The 17,407-nt window shown below is 40.1% G+C and overlaps 1 protein-coding gene across 3 annotated transcripts; it reads right to left on the minus strand.

Annotated features, from left to right (window-relative positions):
- Nucleotides 1-18: 18 nt before the first annotated feature.
- Nucleotides 19-15,880, minus strand: ero1b (endoplasmic reticulum oxidoreductase 1 beta). Of its 3 annotated transcripts, none has more exons than XM_026359520.1 (16): nucleotides 15,397-15,880; nucleotides 12,523-12,642; nucleotides 11,348-11,431; nucleotides 11,064-11,105; nucleotides 9,491-9,573; nucleotides 9,335-9,408; nucleotides 9,056-9,176; nucleotides 8,693-8,739; nucleotides 7,505-7,516; nucleotides 7,390-7,416; nucleotides 5,998-6,090; nucleotides 5,082-5,328; nucleotides 4,220-4,289; nucleotides 3,829-3,915; nucleotides 3,100-3,233; nucleotides 19-2,902 (listed from the first exon to the last, which is right to left on the minus strand). In XM_026359520.1, the coding sequence occupies exons 1-16, from the start codon at nucleotides 15,559-15,561 to the stop codon at nucleotides 2,842-2,844; spliced, it is 1,467 nt and encodes a 488-aa protein (XP_026215305.1). In that variant the 5' UTR covers nucleotides 15,562-15,880; the 3' UTR covers nucleotides 19-2,841. The 3 variants fall into 3 exon arrangements, with proteins under 3 accessions (XP_026215305.1, XP_026215308.1, XP_026215307.1); XM_026359523.1 differs by lacking the exon at nucleotides 15,397-15,880 and adding an exon at nucleotides 14,234-14,449; XM_026359522.1 differs by lacking the exon at nucleotides 15,397-15,880 and adding an exon at nucleotides 13,106-14,215.
- Nucleotides 15,881-17,407: the final 1,527 nt, after the last annotated feature.

Genomic DNA, 17,407 nt, shown 5'->3' on the forward strand with positions numbered 1-17,407 from the left:
TGCTAAGAGTCAAAGAAATAAAATAAAAGTCTTTATTTTATATTTTGACAGGTACAAATTAAGTTATTATGATAAAATGGTGTAATTAAAAATGAAATAAGTCCTCATCAGTAATAATTGAATCAAATCTTTCAAATTATTTTCATATTTCTATGTAGTAATGATTAATTCAACCAAAAATAATCATTATTGACATCCTCAGGCCTCAGTACACATTAGTTCTTCCATTTTAACGACATTATTTCCCAAAAAGCCAAGTTGTACTTTTAATGTTACACTTATATTATTATTATATTTTTATTTCAATCATAACTCAGAACATCTCACTGTAACATCATGTGTCCAGACTACAGTCCTGTTTACAGCTGAAGTGATAAAGACTAAAAAATAAAAAGTCCCGGGCTCCAAAACAGAAAAACTAAATAAAATGTAGGCAACTTAAATTCTTTGGTCCAGTTCAAACTTTACCTCTGAGCAAAACAAATGTCAGGAAAACAAATCATTCGGACAGAAACAAATAAATAAAGCGTGTGTTCACCTGTTCAGGTGCAGGTCAGTGACTCGACACTGAACACGCACCGAGTCCTTCGCTTGTTTCACGTTGCTCTGATTATTGAGCCGATGTCGTTAAACTGGCTGCTTTAAATTTTGACTCTGTCCTGCTTCTAGAACAGAAAACAAGAACAGCTGTTTCATCAAACCTCGTTCAAGTCTGGAGATGGTTCATATTTTTCACAACACAAAGTCAAACTGAGTGCTGTCAAAAAAAAAAGCAGGCTGACCGAATGCTGTGATGAGATGTTTCATCCGCCACTTCAAATAGTCCAAGAAAAAGCACAGTGAGCTGCCGTTTTAGGAACGTTTACACCTGAACCACTGAGTGTGGGGAAGTTCGGTCTGAGCGTGGGATTTGCTGACAGTCAAACATGCTGCAGCTCACTGATCCTAACGAGCCACCTCAGTGTTCAGCACTGAGGATGGAAGCTTCTTTGCCTAAGGACACTTCGGCGGCAGCACCGGCTCCTGAAACACTGGGGTTACAGGACAGACGCCGTTTCCTTACCTCCAGCTTCCTGCTGCTCACTTTAAACTACGTCCAACATCCATCTGTGTCTCTCGAAACAAAATGAAAATACTGAAGCAACAGTTGATCTCAAGAGAACTGGGTTCCTTCAGGTTTAAATTAACGCGTCTTGATCAAAGTTGTGCTTCAACACGGCTGAAGCAGAAACACCAGAATAAACCAGGCAGCACAAACTCCACAGCAGCAACTAGACAGACGGCAACATGACCCATTCGTTCATGGTTTACTAATAAAGATCTGCTACTAGTATCAAGTTTATGGTTCTTTAGCTATGGAATCAAGTCATTGTCATTTTAGAGCTGCAACTGTTGTCGTCGTCCACGAGTCACAGCGGCTGATAGAACCACAGCTAATGAGACTTTTCATCATTTTAACCCAACAAACTTTTCCCGTGAAGCCCGTTCTGCTGACTTTTCCGTGGTTTGACTCCACTGTTCTGCTGGTTACTGACGTCAAACCTCAGTGTTTTTGTGCCAGTTGTAATAGATTGATTATTACATTTAAATTTAAACTTAAATTACAAAACTACATTTTGTATTAACCTAGACAGACGTACTGTTTTACAGTGCAGACTTGTAAAGTCTAAACTCATGGCTCACTGTTGGTCATGGATCCTGGAGTGAAGTGTACTTTACTCTGTTAATTCGTATATATGGACTATATATGTTTTATTGTGTTTTGTCTTCAGGTCTAAGAAATAAGATTGTTTAAACTGTGATTTAGTGACAAAATGATCACTGTAAATTTACAGTGAATAATATTAAATAATTAGTTAAATTAGTGAGAATGTTTTTACCACTCAGGAAAAGTCGAGAGAAACAGCTCAGACACAAACAGAAAGGTTCAGCTTCAGTTAGCTGCTCGACAGAGTCTCCCTCTACGTAGATTAAGGCTGGATTTTGAAAATCTGATCAGGATAAATTTGACTAAAGAGGAGCTCGGTCTCATGTTTTCACACGATTTATCTCTCAGCCTTTCACTGATCATCTGTGAAGCTTTGAGGCAGCAGAGTGAGAACCTCGTGTGACAGATCTGCAGCCACAGAAAATGTCAGGGGAGGTAAACAACCACCGACCGAGTCCATCCGACAATAAACGTCTCATCAGCTGTGGCTAAACACCAACATGTGGCTTGTGGCAACATCTCCTATACATCTGCTAACACACACACACTTTCTAGCAGGTAGACTTAAATCAGGCCTGAGGTGGTTAATATGAGCAGATTGGTCCAGAACCTCAGGCTGAAGAAACAACAGGAGATGGAGGGAAAGGAGAAGAGAAGACAACAAACAAAAAAAAAACTAAATAGGCAGCAACGTCCTGACGATTCATCCAGACAAACGAGGCTCAGTTTTAACAAGTCTTTCCTCAGGACGAAGTGGTCCCACATTCTGAATCCGGTTCACATGATGGTAAAAATCCATCAGCAGCAGTGATTACAGAGGTTTCTGTCCCCGACAGTCGCTTTCTGAAGAACCAGGATTCATCATCACTGAGGTACAATGTCACAACCAACCTGCTGCTTTTCTAGTAAAGTAACAGGAAATATTGAAATGAAAAAAGCTCAAAGCTCGTCGCAGGATGAAAAATCTGACAGCAGAGAAAAGAAAGGAAACAGGCGGAGAAGGAAGAGACGTCAGGAAGGCTTCGCTGCTGATCCTGATGCCCGTGAAAAAGATCTTCTTCTGGGTGAGATTTAGACTATCGCAGTTCTGTGGGCTGGTGCTACCTGCTGGCCAGGTGAAACATCACTTCCTGTTACCTGTTCTCCTTCAACAGCAGGCGGAAATTGTGGAGCTGATATATACTGGTGGACAACCTGGGCCAGAGAGAGAAGAAACACCATTTAACAGGAGCTCCACTAACATTCAGTCAGTTCGCTTGTTGATAAACCTGTTATTCTGTAACCGGTCATAAAATTAGGGTAATGACTTGAATGGCAAACCAAACACTGTTGAATTTACACTAATGTAGGACTTCTCTTCATTCAGTTTTCTTGTGTGTCACAGAGCGTACCTGCTGAAAGCGTTCATTAAGGCCACGATCTCCTGTCGAGTGAGCTGGAAGCCTTTAGACGGGCTGTGTTCAGGAAGGTTTTTAATCTCCTTCTCAGAGAAGAGGATCTTTAGAGCTGTGCCCAGACCCTGAGTCTGCAGACAACACACACAAAGAGATTGATGTGGAAATCATCTCTCAGCTTGCCGTTTGCTGAACACACCTGACCGAGGTAATCACAGGGGTCGAGGCAAACAACCAGGACAGTGGCTCTCGAGGACCAAACATATTACCTATTTTGTATTATACTATCACTAATACCATTACACACACAGAATACGTGCACCCACCACAGCTATTTATGTGTGTAATGTGAACATACTCTGTATCTGTATCAACCCTGCTGCTGTGAAACTTTGATCAATCAACTTTATCTGATCCTATATAGTCACATCAGGCCACATGTGCACGTTTAGTTGCTCATATTGTGGTTTGCTTGAAGATGTTGGAAATTTCCTTCAACATGAATAAATGGTGTTTTCTTCTATTTAGCTGGGAAGATGTGTCTGTGTGTGTCATCAATGGTGCCATAGAAGTAAGTCGTATTTCTCTGTTCAGCCTCCTCTACATTTAACTGCAGTAGGAGCCACGTCTGACTTGGAAACTAGTGATGAATCATCAACAATTATCCAACAAGAACGTACTACGTAAATGTGAACATTCAGGCAGAGAAACAGTGACGTGACTCACCTGCAGTTTTCCCCACAGTCGACATTTGCTGCAGCCGACACAGTCCATGATCCTGGAGATGTTCTTAAAATGGAGGCGGAACTCCTCCTGAATGGAAAAAAGAGTTCGAGATTAGGTTCAGATATGATGTGGTACAAACTAAAATCTGATCAGACTGATTTACTGAGGGATCTAATGTCTTTAAAGGGTAGAGATACAAAGACTGAATGAGTCCAGTGCTACTTTAGGGTTTCTGGCAGAACGTTAGTCTGCTTTCGTCCGGCTGACACAGATCAGATAAATGAACCAGTTTCTGAGTCGTCTGCTCATTAAAAAGAGAACAAAGCAAACATCAGAATAAAAAATCACAACCACAAAAACACAAACCAGACCTCAAAGCTTTTAGTCTCACCTTCAATGTTTTAGCCTCTATTTTGTGTCCGGCAAACATGGACTTCTCATCAAAGTGCATCGGGAAAGTTCTGCAAGACAACAGCAGAGTTGGTCTAATGATCACTTGTGAACTTTCTAAGAACCTGAAATGATGTTTTGGTCGTTACAGGTAATTAGAATCTGATTGTGTGTTTCTGAACCTGTATGCCATGATACAGACCAGATGAAATTGAAACGATCAATATGTCCTGGTTTACAGCGTATCTATTCAATTCAATTCAATTTTATTTGTACAGCACCAAATCACCACAGAAGTCATCTCAAGGCACTTTACATTGTTTAAGGTTTAAGACCGTTTTAAGTGTGTAAAAACCCAACAATCCCATTTAAAACAACTTTATCTTGAGATTCAGCACTGGGACTATTCACAGCGTTTAATTACATCTTCTCACAGATGAACATGTTCAGACCATGCTTGCTGAAAAACTCTCTACTTAGTTTTCTTGGACCTGCTAAAATGGGACATCTTTAATCATCAGCTTCACTTTCGCTGGGCTGTGGCGGGAAAAGCTGCTTAACATGCATGTGGCAGGTGACATTTGATGTGAAAAGAACAACACTGAATATCAGCTGATGATTAGACCTGAGTTTAATTATAGAGCAGCTTTTCAGCCTGGATTCAGCCACAAGTCAGGAGACCACCTGCATAAGCAGCATTAGCCTTTCCCAGCTTCACCCTGAGCAGTAAGTCTGATGAATTTCATTTCCAGTTATACGCATTTCAGTCTGTGTAGATCTATGTTCACCATCCTGGATGAGCCAGCTCAGGTTGGACTTGAGTCTACTTTAATTAAAAACCTGGATCTGTCAGTATGTCTTACTTGATTTCGTTGAAGACCTGCAGCAGCAGGTCTTTGGTGGCTCCGTCCTCCTGAGAGTTTCCGGTGTACAGGTTGACGATGGATCGTTCAAAGTACGGCGCCACCTTGTAGAGTGCCCGCAGCTCGATCAGGTACAGGAAGTAGAGGTTCTTCAGACGCCGGGTGCCCTCGCCCTTGGTCTCTGCCATGTCAAACCGGCGCCGAAACTCCTTCACGTTTGGACCCCACACCGTCTGTCCCCAGCCCTCTGAGGACACAACAACATGTTACTTCACAATACACAGATTTAATAATGTGTTAACTAACCCCAAAACCCAGGGACCAGGGTAAAATATAGTTCATACCTTGTTTTTGTTTTGTTTTTGTAAATGCTGACCTGTCCCTGAATGTCTCGCAACACGAATGACCTGCATGCTAACGTCTAATACTAAAAAAGGCTGCAGAGAGAAGGCAGGTTCTCTTCAGATTTGATATTTAATATTGACTCTGGTGACGTCAGGGGTCATTAGTATATAGAGAGGGGTCTCACATCAACATGGTCTCTGTTTCACTACTGTAGCAGGTCTTATTTGATAAATATTATCTGTCTCTGGAATAATTTACCTTCTTAACTATGTTCCCTTGTTGATTCCTGATTTAAATATAAAAAATTCAGCTTTCAGTGTGTTTAGACACAACATGACAGTGAACTCTTTTGTTCAAGGAAAAATATTCTGTAGAGCCAGAATTACCACACGGCTGTTGTAAGACTCCACTAATCAGTGACGTAGTTTACAGAGATCAGTCCAGACTCATGTTTGTATTTGTTATACCTGAAATGTGTGTACTGCATCAACCCCAGTGTTGCCTGTTCTTATGTTTGATAAACCTCATGTCACAGGTGAGAAATGAGACAGTTATTATCTGGTGGTCGTACCATCCAGCAGGTACTTGGCACACAGGTGGATGTTGATGCTGCTGTGGAGGCCGGAGATGAGTCGGTAAAAAACTCTCTTCTCTAAACACAAACCTGGATGGAAAGAGGGAAACATAGAGGAGACATGATCCACACACTTTAAATCATTAAGCCAAAAGAAGGTACTTTCTAAAAATGTAGTTTTATTTAAAGGGTCAGTCCCCCCCAAAATTTCTCTGTCGGTTCAGCCTCCGCCTCCTTACATCAAAGAAGTGAACTGAGCAGTGAATGTTAACAGTAGAACAAATACAGTTAACGTCAGAAGGCCTGAAGCTCTTCACCACTGTTGGTGTGTTTTAATCTTTGCAGCCGCACTGAGATTTTAAAGTAACCTGCAACTTCATGTTAAAATCTGCTAGGACTGAGTGATAAATGTATTTCTCTGTAACATGTTCAAACAGACTCTTTTATCAGTTATATTCAGAATAACTCTGTTTGTTATTATCACAATCTGCAGTGTTGAAGCTGATTTGATCTTTGTGGAAGTAGCACCAATATTTTAGAGCGGCTGAAACTGTGATAACAGGAACATGCTTCCTCTGCACGCTAACAATGAGCTCCAACTCTACTTACTCTAGAAGAAAACAGTTCATTGGTTCTTTCCATGGAGAATAATGTCAGTAGTGTAAATAAGGAAGTACAACCACAAAGTCTGCTCGTTTCACCATATAACTCCATTCCCACAGAATCAAATTCAAACTTTATCCCTTTTTGACTAAATGAGGAAATCTGTCATTCAAACTACTTTCTGCAGAGAATAACCATCACTAAACAGGAAAAGAAGAAAATAATTGAAGCACAAAAAAGACCAGGACGACGTCTCAGAGACATGTTGAATTGAAAATTTCACCTCTTGTAATATCAAAAAAACCAAACGGTTGTCACTTCTCTCAGTGTGCTTTTATCTGAGGATGACGTGCTGATCAAGCTGTAGAACAGAGAACTGACAGTTTTGGTCTCTTTGTACCCAGAGACACTCTGTGGCATCGTTCAGAATAGACTGTCTGCAGAAACACGTGCAGAGGAAACAGAGAGGAGATTAGAGGACTGCAGCTCTCAGCTCGACTTCACAGAGCGAGGCTGGTGAAGGCGACAAGAAACGTGACTGATAATTCGAGCAGAAATAGTTTTAAAAGCTGTAAAGTGTGTAATTTAAGATTCAGAGTCTATGGTTCTCTCTCCATATACAACAAGATGAGGCTAATTACAGTTCTGATTAATCAAAATAAAATGTAGAAGTGCTTCACTTGTCCGAGATGAGAGGAAGTGAATGTTTAAAAAAAGAAACAGGAAGTTGTTTTGTTAACTCCAGAGTAAAGCTGCCAGAATAAAAGATCATGAGGTGGCTCTTACCTTCAAGCCACTTGTAGAAACCTTCTCCTGAAACATGAGCAACAACCAAAGAGAGACGTCAGTGTTTTTATTAACACGTCTAAAAATAAATTCATGAGGACAGAGTTTAACTCACCATCATCGTCTCCTAAACACAGAGAGACAGAGAAGAGACAGAGAAAACAAAGCTCACTTAGATCTGTACTATTAATACACAAAAACACAAGAGACAGATAAAAATAAACCACACACACGTATTAGACTGAACTAGTTTAGCCTGGTGTACCTAATAATCTGACAACTCAGGGTATACAGCAGACAAGCTGTGGAGCTAGTGGACCACCTTTCCCACCTCAGTAAATCATGTTACAGGATTACACATGCAATATGTAATATGTCACAGATGAATAAAAATACTGACGTAGTCCTGCAAAATAAGAAATACTGTATTTACTCTAGTTACTATTTCTGTACTTCAACAATCAAAGACTTTAAAATGGTATGAAGCTGGATTTTCCTTGAACTGAACATTGTAAATATTAAATGATTTTATAACATCTTTACAAAATGTCTGATTCTGCAACTTAAATGTCCTGTTTCACTTCAGGCACCATGGGAGAAATGTAGATTAAAGATATGAATCAATGTCATAATGGGCTCCTCTTGGTTATGAAACAGATTAAAAAAACCTCAGGCATGGGTCTACTGCTCCTCTCTAACGGCAGCTTCAGAAATATGCAAACATCTCACTCAGGGTGAAACGGTTCTGAAAACGCTGAGCTGAGCTGTGGTGAGGCATTCAGAGACAGTACAGAGTGTAGGTCATCTGTGTTTCGAAAGAGCCAAGTGGCAAAAAATGAAATAAAATAAAAATAAATAATAAGAATGATAAACTAAGTATTGAGAAATAGGGAAAAAAGTGAGAATCTTACTTCCCTGTCCACCGCCTGACTGTATGTTTTCATTATTGAGGTCTTTCTCAGTATTATTATTGTTATCTAGAGATTATGAAGAGTAGCTCACATCTGATTATGATAGAACAAGTTAAAGGTAAAAAAAAAAAAAAAAACATAATAAGGGAAAAACTAAAATGTCCTTTTAGTGTTCAGTGACAGAACTGGTCTTTTAAAGTCAGCTGAAGTTCAGCACTGATACCAAAACAACACACAAAACAACAGTGTTTTCACTATCAACAGGTTCTGTTTAGCAACTGTCAGCATGTCAGTACTTATCGGTATCTTGATACACTGAAGTTTTCCATTTATGTTTGTTGAAACGTACAAGTGACAGAAACACAGAGCACTAATTGATTTCCCAGACTCACCTCTACTCGGAGCCAAAGGGTTCAGAGGTCGGTACACTGATCTGGGCCTGTGGACACAAACACAGGTTCTTATTACTGATCACAGTAAACATCACAGGCAGGAAACATACGTTTCATCTTTCTGATTATTTAGCTGATCTCATTTATCTGACATAAGACAAGTGGTAGGTCCAAGAACGTTTTCACCCTCTTTTTAATACCGTGACATATAAAACTGATGGATCAGTTTATGTGATTTGATTTAATGAAAGACTGTGATAATACTGTGATGTTATTGCTCCTGTGTCGAAACCTTTGTACAGATAAATATTTCTGCAGGTCCTGAACTGCTGTAATCATTTAGTTTGTCTGTGTGATTCTCACTTAAAGCAGTTTTCTTCGTAGATGCTGTTCCAGACTCTCCAGGCTGACGGACCCTTATATCCAGTGAATCGCTCCGGATTCAGTAGCAGATCCACGTACTCAGCATCAGGCGAAGTTTCATCTGAACACACAGACATAAACATGTATTCAGAAGAGAATAGAGTAGAATTCCTGGAGCCTTTACTGCTGGATCTTATTCAAATCTGAAGAGTAGCGAGTATCTTTGCATGACTAAGATGTTGGGTGAACAAAGACAGAGTCAGAACATAAAAGTCTTACCATCCAGCTCACAGAAGTGATCCTGAGCGTCGTCATGTCTTGCCCAGTCAGCGAACGCCTCTTTACTCTGGTTACTGAAACAGGAAACAATAAAAAACCTTCATACACTGCAGAGGGAAAGGAGTCGGGAGAGGAAACAGACAGAAGTGGTCTCACCTCAGGGTGCTGTTGATGGCACCCAGCTCTTTGGCCTGCTCACACTCGGTCATGTCTGACATGGTGTTGGCTGCCTTGGTGTACTGAGGAGACACGGGGGGGGGGGGCTGTTAGTAAAAACTATAAAACAACAAACTGAATCTGAAATCATGTCTGACTTTATCGACCTGTACACAGCAACACAGTGAGGAAACATGTCTGCACTGTAAAATGTAGGAAATGAAATTGGATGAAGAGAAATGCAGCTTTTTCAGTAAATAAAAAAAATGTTGATCTTTGTCTTTCATAAAAACAACATTTAATTGTTTAAACTCTTTTCACCCTTTTGCAAATGAAAAGTTTTGGCGTTTATGGTCACATGAGTTTAGCCACTTGATCTTGATGTGACTTTTTTAAAGCAGCCTCTCGTGACAAATCTAAAACTTTTCCTTGAGGTTAGTTGCTAAAATGTGCCACTAACTGTTCTTCACTGAGTTCAGAGTGTGGAGCAGCAGCCAGAAAGAAAAACGACCAATCATCTTTTAATTAAAAGTTCATTGGTCAAGATTGGTTAATTTTAATTAAACCTAAATTTAATCTCTAGGTTTAATCAATTAGCTCCAATGTTTGGCTTCAGTCTTTCTATGATAGTTCAGTCTGTGCGACAGTCCACATGAAAACATTAGAAATTAGAAGTAGATTTAGATGCGTAATGATGTGATGAGCAGCTCAAAAGTCATAGTATCCGAGGATATTTTTAAATGTTTGATGTTTGAGTTGAGTAATGCACATTAAGAAATGATCAATAATCTCAACATTTTCCTCTTTAACTAAGGAAGAAGACTCATGAAACCACGTGTTTTTCTAAAATCACAATATGCACCACAGTGTGCAGCCCTAGTCTGAAACTACGTTTAATGTATAATAATGTGTAATGAGGAAATGTCATTGGTTTGACAACCGATGTTTCATTTCCAGACACATTCAGCTCGTAATCGCATTGAATCTGTGCTGAAACCTCTGTCATTCAGGAAACTTGGTGTTTGAAACTCTAAACATAGATTTCAGGTGCACTGTGACTTCAAGCTTCACACTCACATCCTGGATCTAATGCACTGCTTGGATTTTAAGCGCCTCACACACTGCTGAGGTGCAGATCCGAGTTTCCCAGCTAATGGCCAGTTAAACAGAGACGACCTTGACTGAGACGAGTGCAGATGTCCAAACACTTCTGGTTCGTTACAAGACAAACATCAGGCTGTGAGCCAAGAGCTGGCAAACACTCGGCCCTCAGTCTTTACATGGAAACTACCAGAGGAGATAAGCTGAGTGGTCAGAGAGCGCACAGGGTGTGTTTGTGTGCTTCACGAGACAGAAAGTGCAGGAACAAACGCAGCTGCTCCTGGGCTCATTAAACCGGCCATCCCGGGTCTAACCGGTACCAACATGTTCAGCTCTGAGGCTGCGTTCACAGCCGGCAGCTTCTCATGTTTCTAACAGCTCCTACTAAATGGTGAAGTTTTATTCTGAACTTCAAACACAAACCACAAACTCAATGATAACATTATCAAACCCAACTGTCAGCTGCTCTCACCTTGTTGTAGTTCCCAGACTTGATTCCAACGGGGATCTTACTCTGTAAAACAAAGATCCACAAATAAACAAACAGCTAAACAGCAAAATCTATGAGCATAAAATCATCCATTGAAAACTTAATCACTGAATAAAGCTGATCTGCTGTGTTGAACAGGCTAAAATATGTTGACGTAACACGTTCAGCTATTAAGGCTCTACTTCCCGTCTGGAAGTTCAGAAAACACTTAGCAGACAGGTGTTATTATTATTAGTGGACTGGTGTGAGTGTGTTGGACCTCTGACCTCAGGACAGGGCTCCACATGGCAGTCTTTGATGGAACAGTGTCCATCATCAGGCCAGAAGGGACACGGCCTCTTCAGGTTCACCTGTAAAGAAAAGAGTAACGATAACGTCTTGCTTCTTTTTCAATCTAATTTTAGAAAAACTATCATAGTATAAAGAACTCACGCCCACATGCATAAGTAACATGTATGAGTAAAAATAACCTGTCAACAATAACAGCACTGCCATCTAGTGATCTGGAGTTTAAACACAACACCGTAATAAACCACTGTCTGTGTCGTACCCTCGTTTGTTAATTAAAAACCAATTCAGCATCACAAAATGGATATTTTCTTACACCTCCGATATTTAGATATCATCATTAAGAAATAAAGTGTTTATTCAACAGTTGATCAGTTATGGTAAATGATATGTTCATATAAGACCTCAGAGGTCCGAGTTAGTCAAATCAAGTCGATATCTTCCAAACCTCCAAAGTCTATTCGGTACAGATTTGGCTCTAAAACGCTAAACACTAAAACTTCAGCCAAACAGCGTGTTTTTAAAAGTCTCCTTCAGTTGCTGACCTGACTCACTGATGCAAATGTCAGAGCAGCGTTTTATCAGAGCAGAATGTGATAAGAGAAACAGAAATGAAGTCGAAGATATAATCATCATCATCAGAGCCACAAATTGCAGTTTAACACAGCAACTGAAGAATCATCTGCAAACTCTTCGCTGTTAACTGCTGATATTGTGAAATCCTTTATGTATTTCACAATGTTTCATTAACACATCCTTCCTGTTCGTCTCCAAAGAGAGAAGAAACCAGCTGAATGTAGCTGCGTAGTTCTACTCAAAGTACAAACCAGGCAGCATCGGCGAGTGTCCTCCCCACAGAGCTGTGCCCGTCCGTTTAACTTCATACCAGGGCGAAGTGAAGCAGATCACAGCTCTCATTCATGTGACAGTAGAAAATTAAAAACTGAAACAGCTTCGATCGATTTGAACTGATTCTCACCGCACACATGGAAATGTTACTGTTTCCTGTGATCAGTACATAGACACTTCTCAGAAACACTTCCACTAATAGAAAGTGAATAGAAAAAGGAAAATCAGCTACTTCTTATGCACCAGAGTCCCATTGAAAACCAATATAGTCCTGTTGTGTTTACAGTGAAGCAGCAGCTCTCACCCTGTAGTATCTGAAGTAGTCTCTCTCCGTCAGCTTCTTGATGCGAGGGTAAATTTTGAAGTTGTTGAAGACGTCGATGCTTTCCACGTCACAGAAGCAGTCGTCCAGGACACCGGTGAGCTGAAGCAGAGCAGAGAGAACAGAAAGCAGAATCAAAACTGAGTGAATAATGACCCCAATTTACCCCTCAATAAACACCTGGAAACTGCTGCTGAGGTGTTAAGATATGAGTGGCAGATAGTATTAAATCAACCAGGATCCTGACAAATAAATATCAGCTGGTTATAGTATTTATTAGTATTTGAGTGAAGTTTAATGTTTTAATTAGCACTGGACTATTTATTTTTAATGCTAAACATTATTTCTGATTAACTGTTCGTAGAGCTACTTTATCTTATGTTATAAACCAGTTATTAAATGAAATATGATAATTTCAAGTTTAGCTGTGTATGTAAGATAATAATAGATAATCAAGCTCGGTGCAGACTTTACTCTAAATCACATCTGTATTTTTTTATTTTTATTTTTTTTGAGTCTCAGCTGATCTCCAGTTCTCGGCGTCTCCACTGATTTCAGCACTTACCAGCCACATTAAAACATTAAATCCACCTGGACGTCGCTGACCCCGGAGCCTCTCCAGACATACAGACCCCCACCTGCCTGCGCCTTCATACATAATACATCCACCAGCGTTACCTGAACCCACACAGCTCACACAGACTCCAGACCTCCAACTGACTGCACCTTTGACTCGCTAAAACAACCTGTATGTTAATGTGAGTTCAGTAAACAGGTGAGGGCATTAAAGGTGGAGAATGAACAGTGTGGACTGTCTGCCACGGTCCAGCTCACCAACCATCACCTGCTAATCCAGCGTAAACACCTGGTTTAAACAAGTGTGTGGTCACAACAGTAGTCACCTTACATTTGTTTAGTCAGTGCACGGTGACGATACTTAAACTGCTGCTTAAACACCAGTCGATAAGTTTAGAGTCTGAAAAAGGTAAAACGTAGTTAAAATAAAAGTAAAAACACCTTTTTAAACACGGCAGCAGTTCTGAGAAACAGTAACCCAGTATATTTGAAGCAGCTGAGTCAAATATAAATTATAAACTCTTATTTTTACAGAACACATAACAAAACCAATGACCTGTTAAGTGATTTATTGATTTTTAAGTCTCTGTTGATCACATATTGTCTGTATTTAGAACTTGAGCTCTGCTTTTCTCTGCTTCTCTTTTGCTTCTCATGTTTGCATACACTCAATATCTATGCCAAATGCAAACCAGCTGAGAGACTGGATCACCAGCTCTAAAACGTCCAAAGATCACACTCACTACTACACATGTGTAGTTAGTACAATGTGCTAGAGTTTTTTTGCATTTGTCAAGTTGTTATGCACATTTTTTTGCACTTCGTCTTCCAGGTTTGTAATTTTTTAAATTATCTTTCAAGGTAAAAGGTAATTTAGGAAACAGTTCTGTTCATGCACTCACGTTTACTTACAATTAATCAGGAGTAGGAGATTTACAAAAGTCCATGGGTGAACATACCAATTAACCTATATGTGATGAATAAAGTGTCCTGTAACATCTGGATGGTCTTGTCCTCTCTAACTACTTTTAACCCTTTCTGCTCACAGACATTCAGAAACATCTGGAAGGTCTCAGCTTGGCACAGAACACATCACACGAACCAAAACACAGCTGACCTCCGTGTTCAGCAGTCCACCGAGCGCCAGGAAACACACGAAGACACCGATTTCTCTCAGCATCCTGACGTTTCTCTGTGTTAAATCAAAAACTTCCCTTCTCTAAAGTGAACTCCCATGTGTCACAGCAGCAGCTCCTCAGTCTGTCTGTCTGTCTGTGGGCTGAGCTGTCATTACAGACCTCCAGTCCCATGTCAGCCCGCGACCCCGCCTCCAAACAACCAGCTGTCAGACTAAACCCCGCCCGGCTGCCAGTCTGTAGTCCTCTGCGGGCTGTGAGGCCGTTGGGAGCGCTTGTTGGCTGTGAGGTAAAAGACTACAACTCCCACAAGAGGCCAAAAGACGGAAACTCAGGCAAAACCAATCAGACGACACCACGCTTTTCTACCTGGTCATGGAAATAACAAGTTCGTCTAAAAATCACCAGGTGTGACCTAATTTATACATTCATTATTTAACGATACAGCCTGAAAATTAAGTTGTACATCATTTCCCAGAGTCCAACGTAATTTCTTCAAACGTATATTTCAACCCAAATTACATATATATTATAAATATATTCAGTTTATAAATGTATTAAAATCAGGAAACTGAAAATCTTAAGTTTTGAGCAGCTGAAACAAGTAAATGTTTCGCATTTCTATAAAAATATTTGTCTAAAGTTATGGATCAATAATGGAAACTAGCGACACAAGCGAGTATCACCTTCACACATGCAGTCAATGTTAAACTTACATCTAAATGAAGTGGAAGCAATCTAATCACCTGTACTTTAATTTGTGTAAAATAACATTTCTGGCTTGAAAAACTGAAACTGATTTCATTAAATAACCCTAAAGGAAACCAGAATGTGGTGTTTTACTACTTGCCAACAATATCTGTCGTTTCTAACTTAAAAACACGAACTAACCTTTATTTTAAACCAGTCAAAAAATAAAAACCTAGAATAAGAATGTGAGTTTCGTCGATGGAGAGAGCTGCTGCTGCTAACTAGCATCACAAACACGGTGACGTCAAATTAAGATGACAGAAAATGCTAGAAGATTTTCTCAGTGGCCACTGCTGTAGTGTCGCACTGTCACATTTAAAAGCTTCACAAACAACTAGAAACTGATATCAACTCTTCTAAGTTTGCTTTTCCTCAGCACCGTGTGGTTGCTTACATGGCAGAGGCAGCTCTGGTCCTGGCTGTCCGACGCTCGGCTCGGATGCTCGCTGTGCTGCGTTTGGGGTTTTGCGTTGTTTTGTTGAAACCAACCTAGAACAAAGTTGCCGGAGAACGAGACGAGCAGCAAAATACCAAACGCTTGTAAAGTGACTTTCCACATCCCTCAATGAAGCCGTTGGTGCTGGTGGAGAAATAAAAATCAACAAATATGAGCAGGAGTTCTGCGAGCTTAGCTCGGACAGTAGGCGGTGGCTAACTACGGTAGCTTCAGGCTAGCTGAAGTTAGCATCCGCAGGCTAACACTGGCTGTAAAAATGAGAGCGGGTGAGTTAAGTGAACAGCCCGGTGTCGGAGAACTCCTACACGGACATTTAGATCAGAACAGAACCGCGGTCACTGTGTAAAGATGGTCCATGTCACAAGAAGTTTGGTCCAGCAGCGTCCACTTCACTGTCAAGTTAGCAAAACAGAAGTACAGGCTACTTCCGGCTTAACTTTCAAAATAAAAGACATGGACTAATAACTGACACGGACAAAACATTTTTCCTTCTATTTCACAGGGAACAATTAAGATATGAGGAAAGATGAATCACATTCATTGAACGTGTGCATACCTTTGGTCAACAAACGATGTTCTCATTCTGCTTCTGAAAAAGTGTTTTACCTTGAAACTGGAGTCTCTTCTCAGGTCACGTTTCCTCATTGAGTCCAGCAGAGGTCAAGATAAACCTGCACCTCAGAGAAGGAGCTCGTTTAAAACAGACTGAACACAACTCTCTAATTCTTTGTCTGAGTCAGCAACAACTGCAAGAAGCGAGAAGTAGAAGAAACAGTCTGAACATTACATCACAAATTATTTTAACTGAGTCTTAAGTAACAAAACCTCACAACCAAAACTATGTTTCACATATTTTATATGAGTAAAAATAACTTTTTTGTTGTTCTTGAATATTAATGAAGATTTGATCAAAGTGCTGGAGCAGCTCTCACTCTCTTAGCATCTCTGAAAGCTTCTCCACCCCCCAGGCCTGGAGGTCCGGGGCAGCTTTGGTCGTCAGTACAATCATGAAGAGGGTTTTAGAGGCTGAGCTGAAGAGGGTCCAGCAGTTTGCAGTGGATGTGACTCTATCCTGATACAGCAAATCTTGAACTTACCTGTCTAATGATGGGAAACAAGTGAACGAAAGTGAGGAAGAGTCTCCCAGACAGCCCTGAGAATACTTCTGATTGTTGCAGGTTTAAAAAAAAAGATGTTTCTCTTTGCAGATTTTACTTTGCAATAAAAATGAGTACTGTGCTCGTGATGACCCTCCAGTCCTTCTCTCTCTGGCCAACCTTTTTTTTGTAATGACTCTGACTGATTTTCTCCCTTTTCTCAGATTCACATAGCACAGTTCTCTGGTTCCTATAGAACATCTGCTTCCTAAAAGCAAGATTGTTGATCACAATCAATTCAATGCATAAACATCTCCGGGTTTTCTGTGTGATTCCTTATTCATTTATGTCCAGGGGAACAGGGGAGAGGGAACCTGTGTGGCTTAATATGACCTTTCTAATTAATTGCCCAAATTATTTCATAACCATTGAGGTTAATGCTACTGGCTGAACTTTGCAGTTCTTGAAATTCTGCAAAGAAAGGGCTTATATGACAAGAACAACTCAGGTTACTTCTCAGTTTTAGGTGAGATGAAAGTAGTAAATAATAAAAATAAAAACTAAAAGATATGAAATAAGTGAAACAATGACACGTTGTTTATGAAAGGTTCAGACAGTCTAATGTAAATCAGTAATGTGTAGATTTTATTGTTTTAATACAAAAAATTCAGATCTGAGAATTATTGTTATTACTGTATTCCACAAAATCATAAAAACTGTCTTGTACTGTTTCAATAATTCTGGGTTTTATGTCTGTGGTGCAGCAGCTGTTGTTTAGGCACAAAAATAAGCACTTTAACAGCACACATAAGGAACTTATTTGTTAAAATCAGGCTTAAACTGCCCACACA

Source organism: Anabas testudineus, chromosome 1 (genome assembly GCF_900324465.2).
Source record: "Anabas testudineus chromosome 1, fAnaTes1.2, whole genome shotgun sequence".
Taxonomy (NCBI): Eukaryota; Metazoa; Chordata; class Actinopteri; order Anabantiformes; family Anabantidae; genus Anabas; species Anabas testudineus.

Coding starts and splice junctions, on each gene's coding strand:
- ero1b (XM_026359520.1), bottom strand. CDS start 15,561: ATGTGGAAAGTCACTTTACAAGCGTTTGGTATTTTGCTGCTCGTCTCG. Junction 9,574..11,063: donor AGTCTGGGAACTACAACAAG/GTGAGAGCAGCT, acceptor GTGTCTCCTCAG/TACACCAAGGCAGCCAACAC. Junction 8,740..9,055: donor TACGAAGAAAACTGCTTTAA/GTGAGAATCACA, acceptor TTGTGTCCACAG/GCCCAGATCAGTGTACCGAC.